This window comes from Strix aluco, chromosome 10 (genome assembly GCF_031877795.1).
Source record: "Strix aluco isolate bStrAlu1 chromosome 10, bStrAlu1.hap1, whole genome shotgun sequence".
NCBI classification, from domain to species: domain Eukaryota; kingdom Metazoa; phylum Chordata; class Aves; order Strigiformes; family Strigidae; genus Strix; species Strix aluco.
In genome coordinates this window covers 17,269,552-17,290,550 of record NC_133940.1, presented here as the reverse complement: position 1 = coordinate 17,290,550, position 20,999 = coordinate 17,269,552, and the positions used below count along the sequence as shown (strand labels likewise).

Genomic DNA, 20,999 nt, shown 5'->3' with positions numbered 1-20,999 from the left:
CGTTTTAAGTGCCTCTTCACTCTGACCTTTTGATGCTGCTGCTCTTAAGCTCCATCAGGCATGTGATCGCGTGCCTGTGTGCATGTGTTGGGCAAGGAGCGCTTCCTTTCCTACCAATGGGATAAGGGAATTTGGGCTCTAATGAAGACTTTTACCTTGATGTGTAGCCAGGCCCTGGGGAAGCTGCTGAGAAGATCACCTGCAGCACCGACGTCCAGAGCAGTAAAAACCACAGCAATTATGTGAAGGGTAAAACAATCTTACTGTCTCCTTAGGTGATGGGTTTGGAGAAGCCTGGCTGCCTCCCCTTGGAGGAACTGCATTTGTCATTTAGAGGGAGCCTGGCAAAGAAGTCCCTGGCAGCCTTTCTTAAGGAAACAAGGGCTTGAGATAGGGGCAGGAGCATCCTGGGGAGGTCCCTGCCAGCACAGGCTCCTGCCCGCCATGCCCCAGGCATGGCCCGGGCAGTGCCTGCGTGAGCAGGCAGAGGGTTGCCCCTTGGGTTGCATACTCCAACTCGTTGTATTTAGCTCACAATTAACTGAGACATCTCCTGTTTTGGAGACATCAGGACATTTGATTGCCCTCTGGGCACTTTCTCCAGCAAGCATCTGAGTGGCAATTCCCTGTCCCTCCTTCAGCAACAGACTTGCATCCTCTGTGGCGAGAAGCTCTAGATGTTACGAGCCAGTGGCCAAAGCAGTGCTTGTTAGGTATTGCTAGAAATGAAAAGAAAACAAGGCATGATACAGCTGCCCATGAGAGCCAGGTGCTGACTCCCAGCCCGCCATGCCAGCGGAGGAGAGCTGTGCCAAGTCCAGCTATGCTCACCAGTGTTTGGTCAGGAGCTTCGTGGGGAAACAAGTCAAGCTCGAACCCTCATGGCCTCCAGGATCAGCGTGTTGTTTCCTCATCCTTTGCAGCAATGGAGGGATCAGGAGCCCCGCGGATGCACCGAGGGATGAAGGGAAGAAGCCACACATGAGCCCTTTGGCAGAGCTGCCATGGGAAGGAGGAGTAAATAATGTGTTGCTGCTTTGGTGGTTGAGCGGATTTCTGCGCAGGTTCATCTGCTCTCATTAGGCTGGTTTTGGGACCATCCAGTAATTAAGCGCCAGAGCTGCTGGGAACCTGCGCTCCTGTAATGGTTCCCGTGGCGGATGGATGTGGGGGTAGGTGCAAAGCCCAGCCAGCGTGGGGAGGGTTTGTGTTACAAACCCAGGGTGTTGTTATCTCTCATGAGGCAAGACAGTAGAGGGGTTTGTTCCCCATAATCAGATGAGTTCAAGCAGAGCTGGTTTTCTCAGTCCAAAAGAAGATGCTCAAGAAAAGCCAATGAGACGCAAATCCAATATGTACTAATCAGGCAGTGGCACAGCAAACAGCTGCAAATTTTTCATTCAGTTAGCCCTGTTTACTTGGGGTTTTTGTTCTTTTATTTTTATCTCCTAAATGTAAATTCCCAAGGAGACACTAGATACAGTGTGTGCTAATGCAGTCTGCGTTGAAATGCTGTGTGGAAGAGCACTTATTTCTGATCCTGCCTGCCCTCTCTCTGCACCCGTGTCCCTGCTCAGCCCAGCAAAGCTTCCCTCTGGACCCCGGGCTGATTCCTCCCTCTCTTTTATCTCATTGCATATTGAAGCACAGCCACTGAAATGGTGGATTTGCCCCACTGAGAGCAGGATCCAGGCCCAGGTCTTGCTGGGCTGAGATAACTCTGTGCTTCCTGTGTGTGGGGTGAAGAGGATGGGCTGGGAACCCCCCAGGACTCCAGATTAGGGGCAGGGGACATTGCTTGAGCCCCAAGCCAGCATAAAGGTGGGCATAGGAAGAGCTGCTCAGGGTTTAAACCTGATAAACAGTTTCAGAGCCACTTAATTGCTCTGACTGGGCAGGGGACATGGAGGGGAATGTTGCAAGTTGTCTTTAGAGTGCACCGAATTGCACCCTCAGGTGCATCTTCATCTGTTCACCAAGTGCTTCCCTATGGTCCCTGTCCCCCTCCATGCAGGTGGCTGACTGGTGGGTAACTACCAGAGCCTCTTTGCCTGGTGCAAGGCTCCTGCTCTAGACTCTCTTCAGCGCAATTAGAAACACTGTCAGAACCTCACCGTAACAAATCGCTTGATTTTCTAGGTCAGCTCTGTCAGTTAGGGTGATACCAGGCACTGAAAGCTGGCAGTTTATTTCAGCTTTTACTCAGTATGTTGTGCTCCAAAGCGACTTAAAATGCATTAGTGTCACAAGGCGGGAGCTGCGCGGGAGCTGCTCGGCAGCTCAGTCGTGTCTCTCTGTCACTTGTCCTATTGTCTGGGGAAATTCTTTTAGCAAAGGCAGGCAGCTGACTTGCTTATCATATTTTACCCCTGATATTTTTTTTTTTGGCTGGGGGCTGGGAATTGATTCTAAACATCATCTCAGAGGGATGTGTCACTACCAGGGTTGACAGTGGTAAATAGTTGGGTGGGCCTCGTGCCTAGTCTTCTCACTGCCTGGCTGGGATGGCGGGCAGGAGCAGGAGCATCCTCTGGCATGGGAGCGGTGCCGGGGCTCTGGACCTCCCGTGGCCACGGAGAAGAGCCTGGTCCGTGCTGTGCTCAGCAATGCCCAGGTTTTCGGTTCGGCAGTGCAGAGGCAGCTGTCGTTAGTGAAGCTGAGAGGATGCTGCACAACCACCCCGTCACCCTCCCTCCCCAAAACGTACATCAGAGGGAGGCAAATGGGGTCGGGACTGACTCTGGTGGGAACTTGCTGCAGCTAATACAGGCCAGCTGCTGCTTCTGAGGAGAAGCTGTGCTGGTGTTCCCGAGATGAGCCACCTCAGTGCCCCTCATCCCCACAAAACCACTGGGTGCCTGGGGCAGAAGCTCAGTGCAAAGCAGCATATTGGCGGAGCAGGGACACGAGTGTGGGTTTTCTACAGCTCCAGCAGCATTGCAGCTGCAGGATACCATCAAGAACTTTGATTGTGGTTTTTAAAATCTGACCAGCTCCCTCAGGAGCAATCGTGGCAGACTCTGGATACCCTGGGTAATGTACTGTGGCATCTGACTTTCCTGTGCTGCTCCCAGTTGGGCAGAGGACACCCAGTAGCAAACCTTCCTCATGCCAGGAGACCTGACAGCACATCCTCAGCCACCGAGGGCTTGGCCGTGCATCCTCAGCCCAGCAGAAATCCCACCCAGCTGCCACGGGTGCCCGCTGGTGAATGGTGGTGGGTATCTGGGGACCAATTTTCCTGCTGCTTTGCAGCCCCAGAGGTTGGGGCCGGCCAGCGGGTGTGCAGGGAAGCATTTTGCAGCTGGTTTGACTTTTGTGCGCGTGTGTGTGCACGTGTGTTTATGGATGCACATATGGTTTGTGTTTGTGGTATGTGGAGGGAGCAGGGCAGGGACCTGTGTCCTTTATTGAAAGCAATTATAAATGAACAAGAGCAATGAAAAAAGTCCTAAATAAATCACTGAAAGTAAACACTCTGCAGTTTTGGCTGCCTTTGCATGAAGATAAATGTGGTCCTGTAATAAGGCAGAGCCAGATGCCAGCCTCCCGTGCCGTCTCGCCCGGCTCACTGGGATGAGCCCTCTAGCCCATCAGAGCAGCACTGGGGCAGGTTGCAGGTGAACATCAGCACAGGCCAGCAGCAGCAAAAGCTCCTCGTGCCACCCGAGGCCTTTGGAGAACCATGTCTAAGGCTTTCCCCAGCTACAGGGCACTCCAGGGCTGGCGGGGAAGATCTGAAGTTCGCGTGGCTCAAAGCCTGTGGGAATTGACCCCCCCATCACTCCAACGAAGCCAGGTCTGTGCGATGCTCCTGATCAGCTCTGTGGGGACCCCTTCCCCTGCCAGCCTGCTCGGGGCTCAAAGGCTGCTCTGCGCCCATCTCCCAGCTGGTTAAAGCCATGAGTTCAACTGCGTTTCTCAGTGTGGACCAGCTTCCAGACTGGTGGGTGGGGTGGGAACCTGCCATGGAGTACGGCTGTCAGCAGCGCAGGGAGTACAGGATGTGCTCCGGCCAGGTGCAGGCAGGGTCATGTTTGACAAAGCACAGTGGACCAGGAGGAAGCCTAATATTTATAATTCCTAAAGTTGTCTTGAACCCCCAACCTTGATGCTGTCTTCAAACAGGACTAGAGAAATCTGTGTTTAGTTCAACTGCTTGTTTGATATTTGGAGAAAAAGGAAAATTGAGAAGTTGTTGCTCATTGTGCACATGACAAAATATGAACACCAGTGCTTGTGCATCAGTGCCATGTTATTCAGCTCCTTCGGTTGGGTGCCATATATATTTATTTTGCATCTGGTCACCTGCAGGTAAACAGTGTGCAGCCGCTGAGCTGCTTTGTCAAAGCTGGTGGAGAGGGTTTGATCCTGGCGGGGTATTTTGTGAGCTGTACGGCCACAGCCAGCGAAGGCTGGGAAAGGCTTGGCTGCTTTCCCACAGGTACTGTGTCTGTGTTCTCTTGCTCTCCAGTCCTGCCATCCCCGGGCGAGCGGGTTTCCATCAGCTGGGTGACCCAGCCCCTTCATCTCACTGAGTGCCAATGACTTTTGCTCAAGGACATGGTGGTGTTTCATTTTTATCTCTTTTTCTCACTTCTCTTCCCAATTGTAGAGAAATCAACTATCTCTACTTCAGGCCAGAAGGTGAATGGGGAAATTATGAGCATGTTATAATGCAATTAAAAAATGACCCCTATAATTGCTGTAATTTATATATACCTACAAAATAACCAGCTGGTGTAATCAAAGCTTCTAGTATATTTTATTTGTTTCAGCAAATCAAACAGAAGGAAATGGTTCCATCTGCATTTTCACGTGCTGCAGAAGGGTTTGCAGCACTCAGAACTGCCTCGCTAAGGACAGGAGAGGGTACTTGCTGTTTGAGCCATCATTAATAGGAATATCAGCGTACGCTTAATGAAGGGATGAGGGCTCGGGGGCAGGTTTTGTGCATGTTTATGGATGGGGAGGAGTGATGCTGTCACCTGGAAAACTTGGGATGCTGCAAGTGTGTTTTGGACTCGTGTGCTTCAAAAAGTGTATCTCGAGCTCACCTCCCCTCCCTCCCCTCCCTGCCCTCCATCAACAGCCCTGGAACATTAAAGCAGATCGGCTGCAATTTCAAAGCTGCAACTTCAGTGCAGCCAAGTTGGTGAGGAGGAAGATAATTAGCAAGTTAAATGCTCAATGCTTTAGTCAAATTATGTTTAATAATATTGAGCTATAAGGAAAGAGGGTGGCAGGAACTGTTAGCAGCTGGCTTTTTCATTATCGATATAGCATTGTTGTGCAAAGTACTTTCCACTTAATGAAGGCACCCTGGGTTTTATTTCATTTTTCAAGCCTGTTTCTATGTTCTGCTTCACCCGCCGTTGGCTAGCAATTTGCAGGATTGCAAACGAGCTCGGAGTATTTTAGGAGCCAGTGGTTTTTCAGGAATGAATGCTTTGCCTGTGCTTCATGACTATGATTCAAGTTCTCTTGGCTAACTAGCCCCCAAATTATCCATGCGCGCAGAGAAAGGCCGTGTTTATGGGTCTTCTGGAGTCTTGATGAAAGCCTCGGACTGCAGTTTCTAGCTGAGGATGAATAAAACACCACAGGGATCCTCTTCCAGCCCTGAAGTTTAAAATATTAATAGGATATCATTTTCCCGACAAGCGTTGCAACAGGTAGTGAGCACTTTGTTATAAAACATTTCCTCTTAGTGGAACCACGTATTTTAATGGAAATGCGGTGTCACTTAAATTATTGATATCCAAAAAAATACCAGTCCACTGTGTGTCCATAGATAACAAAATCTTTTCACATGGGCTCTTTCTCTGTGCTCCTGTTGGATCCCGTTCCGCTCCATGAATATTGCAGCCTGTGGGTGCCAAAACAGACCACACTCCCCAGGGATCCCTGCAGCGCTTGGGCTATGATCTGCTGGCAGTAATCTGCTCCCACGAGCGAAAGCTGGGGAGCTGGGAAGGGAAGCACAGGCAGCTTGTGGTGGGGACCACAACCTTCTCCTGGGGGCCTTTTATCTCCAGTACTATCAGAGGATGAGGAGGGGAGAGCAGAGATGCAAAATAGTAGCGATTCATTCAGAGCAGGCAGGCTTGCTGGCTGGCTATCAAAGCAGAATAGCTTTTTATACTCTTGGAAAAGGTGGGACGTGGTGGGAGGGAATGGCCGAACACGGCCAGGTTTTGGCAGTGGTAGACAGCCTGGCGGGACCTGGGGAGGGTTTCGTCTCCACTGCTTGGCAGAGGATGCCGAGCACTGGCTGCCCGTACCACGCGAGCTGTCCCTGTGACTCGGTCTGGAGCTGCTGTGTTGCTCTCCCTGCCTGTGCCTGTGTTGCTCCAGCAGAGATGGTTTGCAAAGGAGAGAAGTCCCTCTCTGATGGTTCAACAGGCTCTTGTTTGGCATCCTTACCATATGCAAAACAAAACTGTTGACAAAAATAGCCATGCTGGCTTCTTTCCTGGTAGAAACGTGGGGAGCAGCACATTTAGTCTCTCCCACCTTGTCAGAGGGTTCAGCAGCAGCAAGTGGTTTGAGAACATTTCTGAGAAACTTAAGATACTCCTGATGTTTTTCTGGCTGCCTGTAAAGTTTTCCAGGGAACACAACCCAGCCTGGCTTCTCAAGCCATCTCCAAAGGAGCAGCAAAGGGCAGACACCCACGCTGCCACCTCCAGCTGGTGACCTCCTCAGGGCCACCCCGGTGCCAAGCTCAGTGGCTCCCCTGTCTTAGGCCGAGCACTCACACAACCCACCAGCATGGGCAGGAGCTTCCAAGAAACCCAAGAACCTTTGCCCAAAGTTATTCAAGTTATTGCTCCCTCAGGCAGAGCGTTGGGTGGCAAATGGTCTTGGTTGCTAATAGGGGACTGGGGACAGTCCTCTGACTTTGCTGATCTTTTTGTTTTTTCTCTTTCTCCTCTCCCATTTCTGGACTTGCAGCAAACCTTGGAGACGAATCTCACCAACCTGGTTAAACGCAACAGTGAACTGGAAAACCAGATGGCCAAGCTGATCCAGATCTGCCAGCAAGTGGAGGTTGGTGAGAGCAATCAGGGGAACAGGGGGGTGATGGGGAGGGTGCACGGGGAAGTTCCCGGCTGGAGTGATGGGGTGCATGGCATTGCTCTGGTGTCCTTTCCCCAGGGGCTGCTCTGAGAACAGAGTTGAGTGTATGGTGGGAAGCATCACTGACACCGAGGGGCTGGTGGGAGGCTGAATTGTTTTGGAGAGTTTAGTCCCAAATAATGGAGGATGCGGGGGTGGTTCCCAGGGGTCTGTAGGGTCTGAAGGAGAGTGGCATGACTGGGAGCCACTGGGAAGAGACAGGGGCTGCTGGGCTGGCTCAGGAAGGGAAGACCTGCTGGCTGCTCTGTGCACAGGGGATGGCGGGTGCTTTTGGCTGAAGCTCGGGTGACACTGAGCATGCAAACACAGCTCAGCTCAGGGAGGGGGGAGGCTGAGTTACCCCTCACATAGCTGCCTCCTGCGGTCAGGTGCAGTTTTGCCAGCAGCTCCTGTTTCCTCAGGTGCACAGGTGGGACCTGCTGGGGCTGAGTATTGCAAAACCTCATCTGCAGCTGGAAGGCATTAGTGAGAGTTTGCTTTGGATGCTCAGCGTGCTATAGCCTGCACCCTGCCTTCAAAGGCTGGGGCATCTCCAGCTGCGCTCCCAGAAACAACAAATCCTTTTGACCGTGATGCGTCCGTGCTTCAAATTCCCTATGAAACTCTGGGCTAGTTACACCTCCTCTTTCTTGTCTGGTGGTGCTGTTAAAGTAAACTAGTTAATATTTGCAAAGCAGTTGGATATCAAAGTGACGAGTGCTTGGGGAAAGCCCAGAAGGAGATTGTTTGTTGTGCCTGCAGAGCAGCGTTGGAGCAGCAGCTGTGGCCAGCCCAAGAAGGGAGTCATGGTCACATAACTGCAGCTTGTATCAAAACTGCATCTGCCCAGGCAGGTGTGGAAGCTGTTGAAGAGGTCCTTCTCACCTCCAGCGTGCTTGTACTGTGTGAATTATGTTTTAACTCTTTCCTCTTGGGAAGGAGAGAGTGGGACCCCACTATGTTGGGGTGGGTTGAGCAGATGTCCTCTCCACAGCCTGATGGAGAGGAGGAGGGAAGCAATGGGTGTCTGCAGGTGGTGGCAAGGAAGCACTATAAAATCCCCACAGCTGCTTGCAAGCATTTAAGGGGGTGTGCCCTCACCTGGGATGTGCTCTGGCTGTAGCAGATCTCTATCCTAGGAGTAAAGCCACGGAGCTTGAGTCAGCCTGGACATCTGAGGACAGAGTCACAGCAGTGATACTGGGAATGTCTGGGTGTGCACTGGGTGAGATGGTCCTCCCCTCTACAGGGCTGAGGGAGGTGCTTTCCAGTGCAGCCTTCCCTTCTGGGGCATGAGGGCTGTCATTCCAGGCACTGATGCTCCTCAGGGCTGCTGCATTCATTGGTGACCTGGGGTGTGCTGCATTTGCAGGCAGGTCTTTCATGCTGGAGAAAGGTGTGCCTACATCTTCTGCAGGGCTTGGGTGAACCAGGGCTGGTAATGGGGACTACTCTTCCCAAGGGAATAAAGGGAGGGGTCATATGTGACTTGGGGAAGCCCTTTGGGAGTAAAGTCCTTTGCATGTTGAGGCACCCAGAGCAATGCTGATGAGGTTGAGCCTGCTGGCTAAATCAAGGCTCATTCGGGTCTCTCTTTCCTCCTAAGCACTTTGGTATAGCCTTACTTTTTCTGTTAGCATGAGAGTGTTTTTCTGATCTTTTCTGTAAAAGGAGGATTTCCAGGCATTGCCTCCAGCCACTGTATTCCCATTTTGCTGTGTAATTTGCTGCTACCTGGGGCAGAAACCCTGAGAAAGCCTCTCTCATCCTGCTCTTCCTTGAGCTGCTCGAGTGCTCCGTGACATGAATGTGGAAGCAAAGAGTCCCAGACAAGGAGGACTGGAAGGGATCGTCCTCCGTGGGTGCCTGTCCCAAGGCGTATCGTGATGATGGCTGTCCCACCCAGTCCTGAACATGCGACGGAGATGCTGCATCTTCCCACGGCATCTTGTGCGCTTCTGTGCCAGGAAGGTTTTACTAGGTCCAACTTGAAACTTTACTGCTGCAGTTTCAGCCTGTAACTCTCTGCCCCATCCTGTCCACTGTGGACGTGGGGAAAGTTATTTTACTCATCTCTCCAGCATCTCATAACATACTTGCAGATAGCCCATCCTCTCTTCTCTTTTTTGGGCTGAAATAGTTTCATTATTGGGGTTTTTTTCAAGTTTCTTCACAACACAGTTCTCAGTTTCTCTACAATCCAGACTGTCCCCTTTTTGTCCATGCTTTCATGGGGAAGCAGTGCTCTGAACTGGTGTGGTTCCCCAGAGGGAGCAACACTCTGCTCTTCTTCCAGTGCTCTGAGAAGAGAGGAAGGGGTTATTTTGGCTCTCTCTGGGCTATGGTCCCATTTCTTTATCCCAGGGCAGTGGCTGCAATTTTCACACCTGTGTCTCTCCCGTAGTTTTTGAGCCATCCCACCTCAGAACCTCTCTGCAGGCTGCTGCCTGGCTGCTGTTCCTTAGGACAGCACAGGGCCCTGCGCTGGTCCTTGTTGAACCTTACCCTGCTCATTAAAGCCATTTTCCTCACCTCTCTAATTCATTCTCTGTTCAGGGCCAGCCTTTCCCTGTGACAGCATAGGCAGAGTGACTAGTCCCCAGCCCCTTGGTGCAGGTGGGGATGTTGTCTCTATCCTTGCTACCACAGCAGCTTTCACTTGCAGGGCAAGGCTGGTCCCAGCCTTTCTCCTGGTTTGCAGTGGCTCGTCTTCTTCCTCACTTTCCTTCCTCCTCCCAAACACATGCACTCTGCCTCCCTGCATCCTTCCTGCTGTCAGAGATGGCGATTGCAATCTCTCCTGCCTGAGCCCTGAATTCTGTAGCAGAATAGCAACGTTCAGGCTTAAGCCAGCAGCAAGTGGGAAAGGCTTTGTAGAGGGGATTACAGAAAGCATCGGAGGAAGAGAGGAGATCACCTTTAATCCTGCTGAAGAAAGGGACTCTGCTGACCTTGCCGCTTTGACCACTTGATCTATAAAACTCTTTGTGTTCCCGGTGTGCAATCAGGCATCTTTTGTTTGCATCACCAAGGGAAGTGTTTGTGCGAGCTGTGTGCAGGGGAGGCTGTGCCAGCACTGACGCTGCCTCTTGGCTGCAGCTCCGGAGTCAGGAGTTCACAAGCGATGCGCTCCCATGGAAAACATTCGAGAGGAAGACGGCAGTTAATACTTTACTGTTGTTTCAAAGTGCACATACCAATTAATAGCAAATTAATTTGCAGCTTTGTTTACTGAAGTGATACATGGAGAGAGGTTGTCACAATTAGTTTGTTCTTAATGGGCTACTGATTTTTTTGGTTGCTAAATTCAGCAGCAATTCCTTGAACCATCACCTTTCCGGAGAATAAAAACACCAAGCTGCTGCAGGGATCGCTGACGTGGATCTGGGGGGAGTTTGCCAGTGCCTGAGCAGACACGACGGCTATTTGCTTCACCCTTGGTCACTCCAGCCCTTGCTGGGGGGGCTGCAAGGGCTGTGGCTTCCCATGCGACTTCCCCGAGCTGTCTCGTGGGCCAAGCAGGCGGCAGGGATGCGGGGATGCTGACTGGAGTCATTAGCCCATAGCAAAGCACCCAGGGATGCATTTGCATGGGGAGCTGCAGCTTGTTCTTCACCATCTGCATCTCAGAGAGTGACTGGGGCTCTCAGGCCAAGAAGGTGCTTCCTAACCCCTGAGTTTCCTGCAGGCAAGCATCAGCGTTTTGTTCTTTACTCACTAAATAAGGTCCTTGTTGCTGTCTTGATGATCTGGAGAGAGGAAGAGCATGCAAAAACCCTTTCTGAGAGTGCCAGCAGTGCCGTGTGTGCTGCCAGCAGCTGCGAGCCACCGTCGGATGCAGCTCAGTGTGCGAGGAGGAAGGAGCTGAGACACGCTCTGAGTTTCCACGCCTGAGATAAGGAGCAGAAAAATCACACTGGGTTTTGCAGCACTGCTGGCCTTCACGAGTGTGGTTGCACCAATGCTCCCTTGTCACTCGCATTGTCCTGCTTCTCTTTCTGCCGGTGCATTGTGGCAGGGAGAAGGATTTTTGGCTCTGCAGTAGGAATGGCTTTTGTTGGAGGTGTCTCTCCCTGGGCTGCCTCTTCCCCCAGGTCTAAGTGGATTTGGAGTGACTATGGTAAAATAGATAGCAAATGGATGTCTTGCAGGCAGAGAAGGAGCCAGAACGTCCTTGCAGAGCCCTGGTGACAGTCACCAGCACTCACTGATCTTACAGGTCATGCTTTGACTCCAAGACCCCACAAGGGATGGGGCAGGGATGTCCTTCCAAACTCCTCCTCCTCTGAATCCAGCTCCAGCATTGTAATGAACTGACCTGTGATGAATTGAAAGCTATTTGCTATTTCTTTCTGATTCTGGAAGTTTCAGGCCTCTAGGCTGTCGTTTTCTACATAGTTTAGGAGTTTTCAGCTTTGTCAGTCATTCTGCTTAAAATAACAGTTGAAATACATTTCTCAGCCTTACTAAATATGCAGTCTTGCCCTTCAGAGGCAACTTTTCAGAGAGCGCATTAAAGTGTGAAGTAGAAAATATCTCTGCCCCTCTATGCTTCCCTGTAAGTCTGAAAGCAGGGGATTTTGCTTTTGAGCTATTCGTGGGACACTGCATATAGGCAGATACGTGCGATCCCAACATACTTTGCTGATCAAGTCATGTTCAGTGCAAGTCCCACTTTACGTCCAGGAAACTGTGCCACCAGCACCCTGAGGTGCAGAGGAAGGCACTCCACAGAAGAGGGTTGCAAGTGTCCCCAAGCCACTGAGCCCGCACTGCCCGTTGGCATTGCAAGGAGTGACTCTCTTCTTCATGGCGCGTGGGAGGCTGCTGCTGGAAGAGGGTGAAGGGACCAAATCCTGTGGCAGTAGTTGAAACGTAGACCAAAGAGAGCAGGTAACTACCCTACAAAGAAGCTGAGTTTGTAAAATGCCAGGGTGGGTAGCAGGGATGGTACCCACCCCAATGTCCCCTTCAGGGAGGGCAGCAGGGGTTGCTGCCCCTGTAGCCGCGGTGGCACAGTGGGGTGGTGGCCCTCTGTGCCATGGCAGCCCCAGCGCTGGCCTTGGTGCAACTGGTGCGTGTCTCATGGGGCGTGGGTGCCTTGCTCCATAGTCAAAAACCTGTTGGTGGTTTTGGGGGTGACAGTGCTGTGGGGGTGGGATAGGGTCCTCTGCTTCATCTCAGGGCTGGGTTCCTGCTGCCTGGGTGTGGAGGAGGAGGTTTGTCTATCTGTGCATCACGCCTCAGGCTGAGATGATGTTCCTCATCCCTCCACGAGCTGCAACGTGAGCTCTTTCCAGGTTTGAATTTTACCATTTGCTTTTTATTGTAGGGCTGTATTGTCCTTAGCACATTTCTCCACACACATTAGAAGGGTCAAGTATTTTTCCCCCTACTTCTTATGTCTAAAAGCTCTCCCCCACACCCAGATTTCCTACAATTGTAGCACCTGCTGAGTCTTCACCCCCAAATGCAGCATTTACCTGGGAACTGGTTCATCCTAATAAAAAGTGGTTTGGCCAGTATCTAGCTGTACCTGAGCCAGGGCTTTTGCCAGCAGAGCTGTGTTGGTCTGAAATCCCACCTCTGTGCTCAGTTGGCACGTTGGGGGTGGGACCCTCGCCTTGAAAACGCTCCTTTTTGGACAGAAGGCAGCTGGGGAAGGGGACTGCAGTGGCCTCTGTGGCTTCATCTGCCTTCAGTCTCCCAGAGTACGAACACTGGTTGAGCTGCAGATTTCTTGCCCTGGGTAGGTTTTCAGATTTAGTATTAATTTAACCAGGAGCCCAGGATTTCTGCTTGGCATGCCAGGCTGGAGAGGGAGCGTGGTACTTGCTGAAGGACAACCCCCCCTACCCCCCATTCTCCTCCTGCTGTTGTTTTTGCAGTCCTGGCACCCAGGGCTCCCTCCTGCCAGCAATAGCAAGCAGCGGGGCTGCAAACACTTGCAAACAGCCCTGATTTTGTGTTCCTGGGAAATTCGAGTGATGGCCATCTCTGTCAGCACTCGAGGGGCGACTGTGCTGCCAGCATCCTCTGTGACGGCCTAGGCTGCAAGGCAGCACTGTCGCCTTTGCTGCCGCCAGCACAGATTGCTGCAGGCTCCAAACCTTAGGTCTGATTTCCCTGCTCTGCTACCTTGCAGCAGATTTGGAAGATTATCTGCTGTTTTTTCTCAGTGGAGTTATCTTTGCAGACCATCAGCTGTCTCCCACTTCAGTGTTGCATAATCTGCTGTCCAGGTTTAAAAAAAGATCTTGTATCAAATGTGTTTAACTCTGGGTTGCCTTCAGGCTTCTCCACTGTTTCACATAGCTTTGAGAGTCTATTTATGTCCTCTAGTACATGGTTTAGTTTAAGTGTTAGGGCTCAATTCCCCTTCTATAAAGTGTATCCCACCTTTCCTGTCCATCCCCCCAAGGATACCGGTCTTTCCTGGAGACAGAGGACTGAAACTTCTGCCTGTGGTTTCACTGCACTTTTTGCATGCCTTCCTTTCAGCTTTAAAATAAAATTTAAAAAAATGTGTATTTGAAGCCTGAAAAGGGAGTCCATCGGGGATTAATTATCCTGAATTAAGCAGGACACATGCAGCTTTTTTTGTAGAAACAAGATACTGCCTCCTGGAGCTGACACCACGCTCACCTCTGCTCATTCGAGGGCAGGGTAGGAGACCCCATGTTCCCAGCTTGCTGACCCCCCACTACCTGCATCCTAATCATCCCATCTCTCCGAAGGGCACACGCTCCACCCTACCAGCAGTACCAGCTTGGGTTTACTTGGAGGAGCTGCAATTTGGACAGATCCTTCAACATCTCAGCTCTGACCACCTTGGGGAGGGCTCTTGCTCCCCAAGGTCACCAGTATTCTACCCGGTGCTCCTGGCACACACCTGGCACCTGTGTGGCAGAGCCTGGCTGGACACCGATAGCTTCTGAACCCACAGCAGTGACGTCTGTGCTGAAGGAACAATGTCTTGGGAGATCTATGAAGAAGGAAGTCGTCAATGCATCTCTTACTTGGGCTTCTCTGCTCTTTGAAGTCTTACAGGACAAGTCTGCCACCATGTCCTGCTGCCTTCTCTTGCTAGCCCCACCGTTGTCTCAGCCAGGGAACATGGCACTGTAGCCCAAGGTGATGGGGGTTTACTGGTGCCTTCTCCAAATATGAGAAGGCCATCTTGAGGAGCATCTTCCAAAGCAAAGCTTCAGAATTGGTCGCTCAAGGGTCCAAACTAAATGGAGGAGCCACACGTACTGGTCTCCCCTGTTTGCAGCATCCATCCCCTCATGACCAAGGAGCTCAAGTAGCTCCTCGCTGCTTTCCCCAAAAGCACATTGAGAGCCATCCAGCCTGCTGGCAATGTCCTGCCTGGCTGATGGGTATCTTCCTGGTCAACTGGAGAGGGAGACCATATGTGATCTCCCCTTGGTCATGTTTCGTCATCCATCTTGGCCAACCACCCACATGACAGAGGCCACAAAGAGACCAGACCTGGTCTGGAAGAGGCCAGATTGTGTCCAAGGTGGTTTGCAATAGCTGATCAGACCTGAAGGTGACTTTGGGAAGCTCTGGCCAGTCTGATTGTGTCATCTTCAGCCCTCCACCAGGACTGACTTAGGTGCCCAGGTCTACATGAGGTCTCCTCATCTCCTGGCTCAAGTCCCTCCTCTTGGTGCAGCAATTCTGGAGGGCAGGGTGGAAAGAAGAACTGGTTGTGCTGTGTAGTGGATTGTATTTCTTTACCACTGAACCATAAATACTAGGAATAAGGTTAGGGAGGGAGGAACATCAGCAGCAGCCTGGAAGATGGCCGTGATCATGAAAGTGCCGTTTGATACTCGCTCTGTTACTCTGCTGCGGGCTGGTCCAGCTGAAGCTGCGTGTCCCGCACTGGGAGCCATGGTTAGGAGGGGATGGTGTAGGGAGGAGATTATGGGTTTGAGCATCACCAGGGTCCCCTCATCGTGAGCCCAGAGCAAAATCCATGAGGGGACAGTGCCTCAGTTTAGGAAGTAAACTGCAAGCACAGTAAGAAATTTGCCTTGAGCTGGAGAAAGCTTAAAGATTTATTATGGTCTGGGCACGCATCCTGCCAAATCTTTGCATTATGAAGAAATGGGGCTTTTTAGAGCAGCAGGTGCTGCCAGCAGCATCTGGTTGTTTTTAATTTTTTTAGGGGGAAGATGGCTATTTGTAAAAAGCTCTGCTCAAAGAGAGGCACCTGAGGAGTGCTCGGTGACCACCAGGCACTGTAAGCACTGTTCTGTGGCTGAAAATGAGGGTAATGGAGGTGTCCATGGAGCTCAGGGCTGCCACCCACCCTGCCTGGCCCTGCCTGCCAGGTTGGCATCACTGGCGTGGTGTGCCCAGCGGCTGACCAGCTTCCCTGCTCTGTGGGCTGAAAGCCACCTCTGAGGAGGTGCTGGAGCCCTGCCAAGAACATCCTATGGCACCAGGAGGGGGAAGATCTTTCCTCCTCAGGGCCCTGAACTATGCTGTGGAGCTTGGGGTTGCAGCCCGACACAGTGAGTGGCCAGAGCAGAGAGGGGGTGGCTACACCAGCCCGACTTGGCCATAGTTGTTGCTGCCCTGAGCTGGTTCAGCCCTTCCATTAAGACCCCACATGGCATTTCCCGATGTGCCCTTTGCAGGCATGCAGCCCCCCACGGCTCTGCCTGTGCTCCCTCCCTCTGCCTGTGCCGAGTCGTTGCTTTCGGTCTTGCTTTTGCAGATGCTTTGAAGTCACGGCCACCCTTGCTCTTCCAAGCAGGATGCTGTCTTTCAATTTTAAGTCTCTTGTTGCTCTGACTAGCACACAGGCACTGCCTCGGTGTAGGTGCATGAGAGAGCTGTGAGTTTTGCTCAGGACAAGAGGCCAGCAAAGCTTGGTGCTTTTGCAAGAAGTCTGTGCTGCTCAACTCGAAGCAGGACGTCTAGGGCAGGATAACCTCCAGCTGCCCCATAGCCGAGGGCAGGATGGGGGTCACTCGGGAGTGCTGAGAGCAGCCCAAGCAGTGCAGCCATGGCTGTGCAGAGCACCCCAAAACATACAGCTTGCCCAGGAAGGGTGTCAGCGCTGTCCAGTGGTAGCCAAGCTTTGTTGGAAAACGCTGCAGCTGTGACTGTGGGGTGCAGCACCCTGGCAGGGCTGAGCCAGACAGTGCAGCAGCGAGGACTCACTGCTCCCAGGCTGCCACCTCCCCGCAGCCTGTGCCCCAGGTCTCAGCAAGGGGGCAGTACCTATGGAGGGGTGTGTGCCCCACAAGCCACCCAGCACAGCCCTACCAGCCAGCGCCAACCTTGGACGCACAGCAAGGAGGGCTTCACACCCTTCTCAGGCCTTTTCCCTTCCTCCAGCTGGAGAGGCAATGGATGTGGATGAGCCAGCCTGCTCCTGTCTGTGTTGCAGGGCAGAGCCGGGGACCAGCATGGAGGATATATAATCTATATCTCCCAGTCTGAGCTGGTAGAGCCGTGGGGCTGCCAGGCTCAGGGCTGAGTGTGTCCCTCCTAATGGCATGTGCTTTTGCTGTTCCTGGCCAGGTGAACACAGCCATGCATGAGGCCAAGCTGATGGAGGAGTGCGATGAGCTCATGGAGATCATCCGCCAGCGCAAGCAGGTCATCGCTGTCAAGATCAAGGAGACGAAGGTAAGGAGGGCCAGCTTGTGTGTCTGCAGTTCGAGGGTCCCCTCCTGCACCCGGGGGGTGGCTGCTGCAGGGTCTGCCTTTCCTCTCTGGGAGCAGCCCAGCAGTTCAGCAGACCATGATGCTGGGATGTCCCAGCCACGTGCAGAGGGGCTGCTAGTGGCGTGCGTTGCCTTGCCCGTGAAGGAATTGCTTTGGGCAGCCATCGGTGCACACAGCTTCATCTCCCTGACACCCCAAACTGTGTCCCTCGCTGCTGCTCTCCCTAGGGCTCTTCCACTGAGGACAAGGCATGTGCTTGACATGGCTGGAGGAGGGAAGGCTTGTTGATTAGCATGACAAATTGGTGCATTTGGTTGGATCAGTCCAGACAGCTTCCTCAGGGCTTTTCTAACACTGCGGTGCTAATGTAATAATGTAGAATTATTATTGAAGGGCCATCTGAGCCCTGCACTGCAGATAAAGGAGAGGCTACACACTCTGCATTGCAGCATAGCCATAGGTGAGCTGGTTTCTCACCCTCTTCTTTGGCTGGGTGTTTGGACCCTTCCTCTATCAGTTCCAGGTGTTCTGGCTTTTCCCAGTGTTTTCCGTGTGATGGGGAGAGGCTGGAGGGATTGGGTGTAGCTCTGAGCGGTGCCCACAGGAGTTTTCAGTGTGCATGCACAAGCCCTTTGCCTTTCTTACTGAGCTTGAACGTGCATTAGGTCCAGCTCTGCATCCATCACAGTGCCAATAGCTAAGCCAGAGAGGAGCATCGCCCCAGATACAGATTTTTTTGCAGGCAAAGGTTTGGGAGCGGGTTGCACTGTGTGTGTATGCAAGAGAGCCAGCCAGTATGACTCTCGGACACCCTCGGCAGGAGTGGAAGCTTTGAAATGCCTGCTTTTATCCCAGCCATTTCAGGGAACATATTTTATGTAACGGTGCCTTCTGCTGGTCCATCTGTCTGTCTGCCTCTCACTTCCCACCCTCTCCCCCTAACATCTTTTGACCATGTTGTCCAGTTTCAGCCGTACTTGGCAGGGATCTGGAAGGCTCAAAGATGTTATTTTCCTACAAACTGGCAGCTGGGTAAAGGAGAGAGGCCCTGATTAGTGCCCAAAACCATCAGCAGAAGCAACGCTCAGCTGCTTATAAATTGCCAGGGTAGGAGCAGCAATCTTGTGCCTATGTAGCTGCAAAATCCGCACCAAAACCGGTGGAAGATGGATGTGGGGACAATACTGGCAGTACTGGGGAGGGGACTGGGTTTGGTTTCCAGAGTTACCTGGAAACTGGAATAAGCCTCTTTGCTGGTGGAATCAGGCTGGAGATTGAAACACGTGGGTTTGCAGCACTGCAGTGCCCTTCTGTAGCCCCCTATGCTGCCAACACTGGCTGTGAGAAGGCTGGGCAGGTTTCCTCCATTGCTTTCGACACCTCTGAGCAACAATTTCCAAGTGTGAACAGGAAGCAGCCTTTCCGAGGAGCCCCAGCCGCAAACATTGGAGTGTTTAAAAAACTCCAAACACAAAAGAAAGGAGGATGTGCCAGAGACTGCGGCTGGTTTGAAGCGCTCCGACTGTGGAGTGAAAAATACTGCTTTCCTGCTGAATTGCCACTTGGTTTTCCATTTGTTCTGGGCTGCTTTTCCTGACAAATGGCCCAACGGATGCATGGAGCAGCCTGATCACAGTAGCACACGGTGTTGGAAAGACTGGCAGCCCTGGGCCTGAGAAGGAAAGTTTATGGATGCAAAAATGCTGAGGCAGCGGTTTGTCTCCAGCCAGAGTGCAGTTCTGGAGGAATCGGCTACTCCGTCCCAGGACTGCTTTGGTAGCTGTGAGATGGAGCTCCTCTGCCTCCACAAGGCAGCGAGAGAGATGTAAGGACCAGAGCAGCAGCCTGAGGTTTGTGCTTGGTTGTGGGTGAGAGCGAGGGATGCCGTGCGAGGGTGTGTGGAGGATGATGCCTGCCATGCTCCTGGACAATGCACCTTTGATGTAAGGAAACCAGGCCCAGCCTTTAGGTATCTTTTATTCCAGTAATCCTAAAAAAGGGCTCTTCCTGGATGCGTCATGCACGTGACTTTGGAAACCCATGAGAGATTAGATACTGAGGAGCCCACGTGCAGCTCTGAGCTGGGCTCACACCTTGCAGGGCTCAGGTTTGTGCTCTGCTGGGGCTTGGGTATCACCACCCATGAAGCTTGGCAGCACCCCATGGTGAACATGGCACCGAGGTGGTGGGGGTATGTGGGAAGGACCCAGGAGGCAGTGAAAATCATCAGGGAGGATGTGAGAGGAGGAGCAGGAGGGAAGCAGGCAGCTGGGCTGCCCTGAAGAGCACTCTGCCATGGCGCGGATCTGGCCAGCGGGTGCCAGCAGCCGTGTCGCCTGCTTGGGGCACTGCAGCTGCTGGTGTCACAGTCCAGCCCGACTGGCCTCGGGCCAGGGCATCTGCAGTTCCTTCTCCCTTAGCCACAGCGGAGGCTTTGCCTGGGATTAATGCTGCAGGCCATGGTCATTGCAGGGTTGTGGCTGAGGAGAGCTTGGTCCGGACACACCAGCAGCTCCTGGGAGTGATCATGGCAAGGGCAGGGGCTCTCCTGCCTCTCCCTGCCTGAGGCTGACAGCTACTCCAGAGCTCACCGAGTCCTCCCTCGAAACAAAAGTCATCTTATTTCTCTTCTTTATTCTCCTTTCAATAATTTTTTCTGACAAGTCTGGTCATAAAATGAACCATCCATTGGTCCATTAGGCCCCAGCAGGAGAATTGCTTCCTTGTGCAAATAGACATTTTGAGCTGTGCCCACCTGCTGCTAGCAAAGATGAGCCCATGCTCCTCCCCGCTACATGCTGCCGGGGCACAGCTTGCTGCTCCCTGCCCTCTCCCCCCTACGCCATCCCCCGGGACACTCCCTGGGGTGGCAGCCCTCCCCATCCCCTAGTCTTGGTGCTGGGGCACTGGGGGTTGCAGAGCTCCCGACCAGCCCGAGAGGATCCCTCCAGACTGCAGGGCTCTGGGTGGACATGTCCCTTGTTGCGTTTTCTGTCCCAGGTCTGTGCCACTTGTCTAACCCGCTTGTCTGGATGTCATTCATCCAAGCCAACATCTTGCTCACTAATAAGTTTGCTGGTGCACCTGGAAGTGAGAATGACATGAGAAGCAAATGGCAGTGGCTATGGAGTGATCCACACCATCATTTAGATGCTGTATTGTTGGCTTTGTTCATCCATATGTTCTTTTGTAAGCCAGCCAACCCCTGCTCTTTGCATGGCTTCCCCCAGACCTCCCCAGACACTGGCGTGGGGACAGGATGGGTCTCCATGGGGTGCTCTCCTCGGAGGTGGGCAGTGCAGCGGGGCAGCTTGCTGAGGGGCAGGATCCCAAGGCAGCCACACTTTCAGCCCTACCTTGCTGGGAAGAGGCCAGGAGAGTTTGGGTTTAAGGGTGATTGCTGCTTATTGCATATCAGTAGGGAAAAGCACCACCCAGCTTCCTTGGCCCTTTGAAGGGTGCGCCCCTTGGGTACAGTCAGGTGCCAGCTCTGCTGCCCCAAGAGGTTAGATATTTGGTCCCACCACTAAGACTGTGGGCTTTGGGTTTATCTCAAAAACCAACGTGCCCTGAGCACCTGCCCTGTAGGCTCAGCAGGCTGCTAGCCCTAATTACAGAAAAGTCTAGCAGCAGAGACTGCAAACCCTCAGCAGGACGCACAGAGGAGAACTGGGGCTCTTAGCACCCCTACTGCCAGGTAAAGGACCAGTGGAACTGGGAGAGGCTTAAACAAAACTGAATTCCCCTCTGTTGTCTGCTGGTCAGGAGACCCTCAGAGCCAGGTCTGTGCTGGAGGGAGGAGACCTGGGCAGGCTGGAGGACTGGGCCCATGTGGACCTCATGAAGTTCAACAAGGCCAAGTGCAAGGTCCTGCACCTGGTTTGGGGCAACCCCTGGTATCAGTACAGACTGGGGAATGAAGGGATTGAGAGCAGCCCTGTGGAGAAGGACTTGGGGATGCTAGTGGATGGAAAACTGGACATCAGTTGGCCATGTGTGCTCACAGCCAGAAAGCCAGCCATGTCCTGGGTGCATCACCAGCAGTGTGGCCAGCAGGTCAGGGAGGCGGTTGTCCCCCCCTACACCACTCTGGTGAGACCCCCCCTGGAGCACTGTGTCCAGCTCTGGGGTCCCCAGCACAAGGAGGACATGGACCTGTTGGAGCGGGTCCTGAGGATGCCACA

At 52.7% G+C, this 20,999-nt stretch overlaps 1 protein-coding gene across 1 annotated transcript in view; it reads left to right on the top strand.

The window, feature by feature from the left end:
* Window positions 1-20,999, top strand: part of MID2 (midline 2) — a 117,757-nt gene that overhangs the window by 70,025 nt on the left and 26,733 nt on the right. Inside the window, exons 3-4 of the mRNA XM_074835509.1 lie at window positions 6,958-7,053; window positions 16,669-16,776. Of these exons, the coding sequence (XP_074691610.1) occupies window positions 6,958-7,053; window positions 16,669-16,776 (204 nt within the window). The remainder of the gene's footprint in view (window positions 1-6,957; window positions 7,054-16,668; window positions 16,777-20,999) is intronic.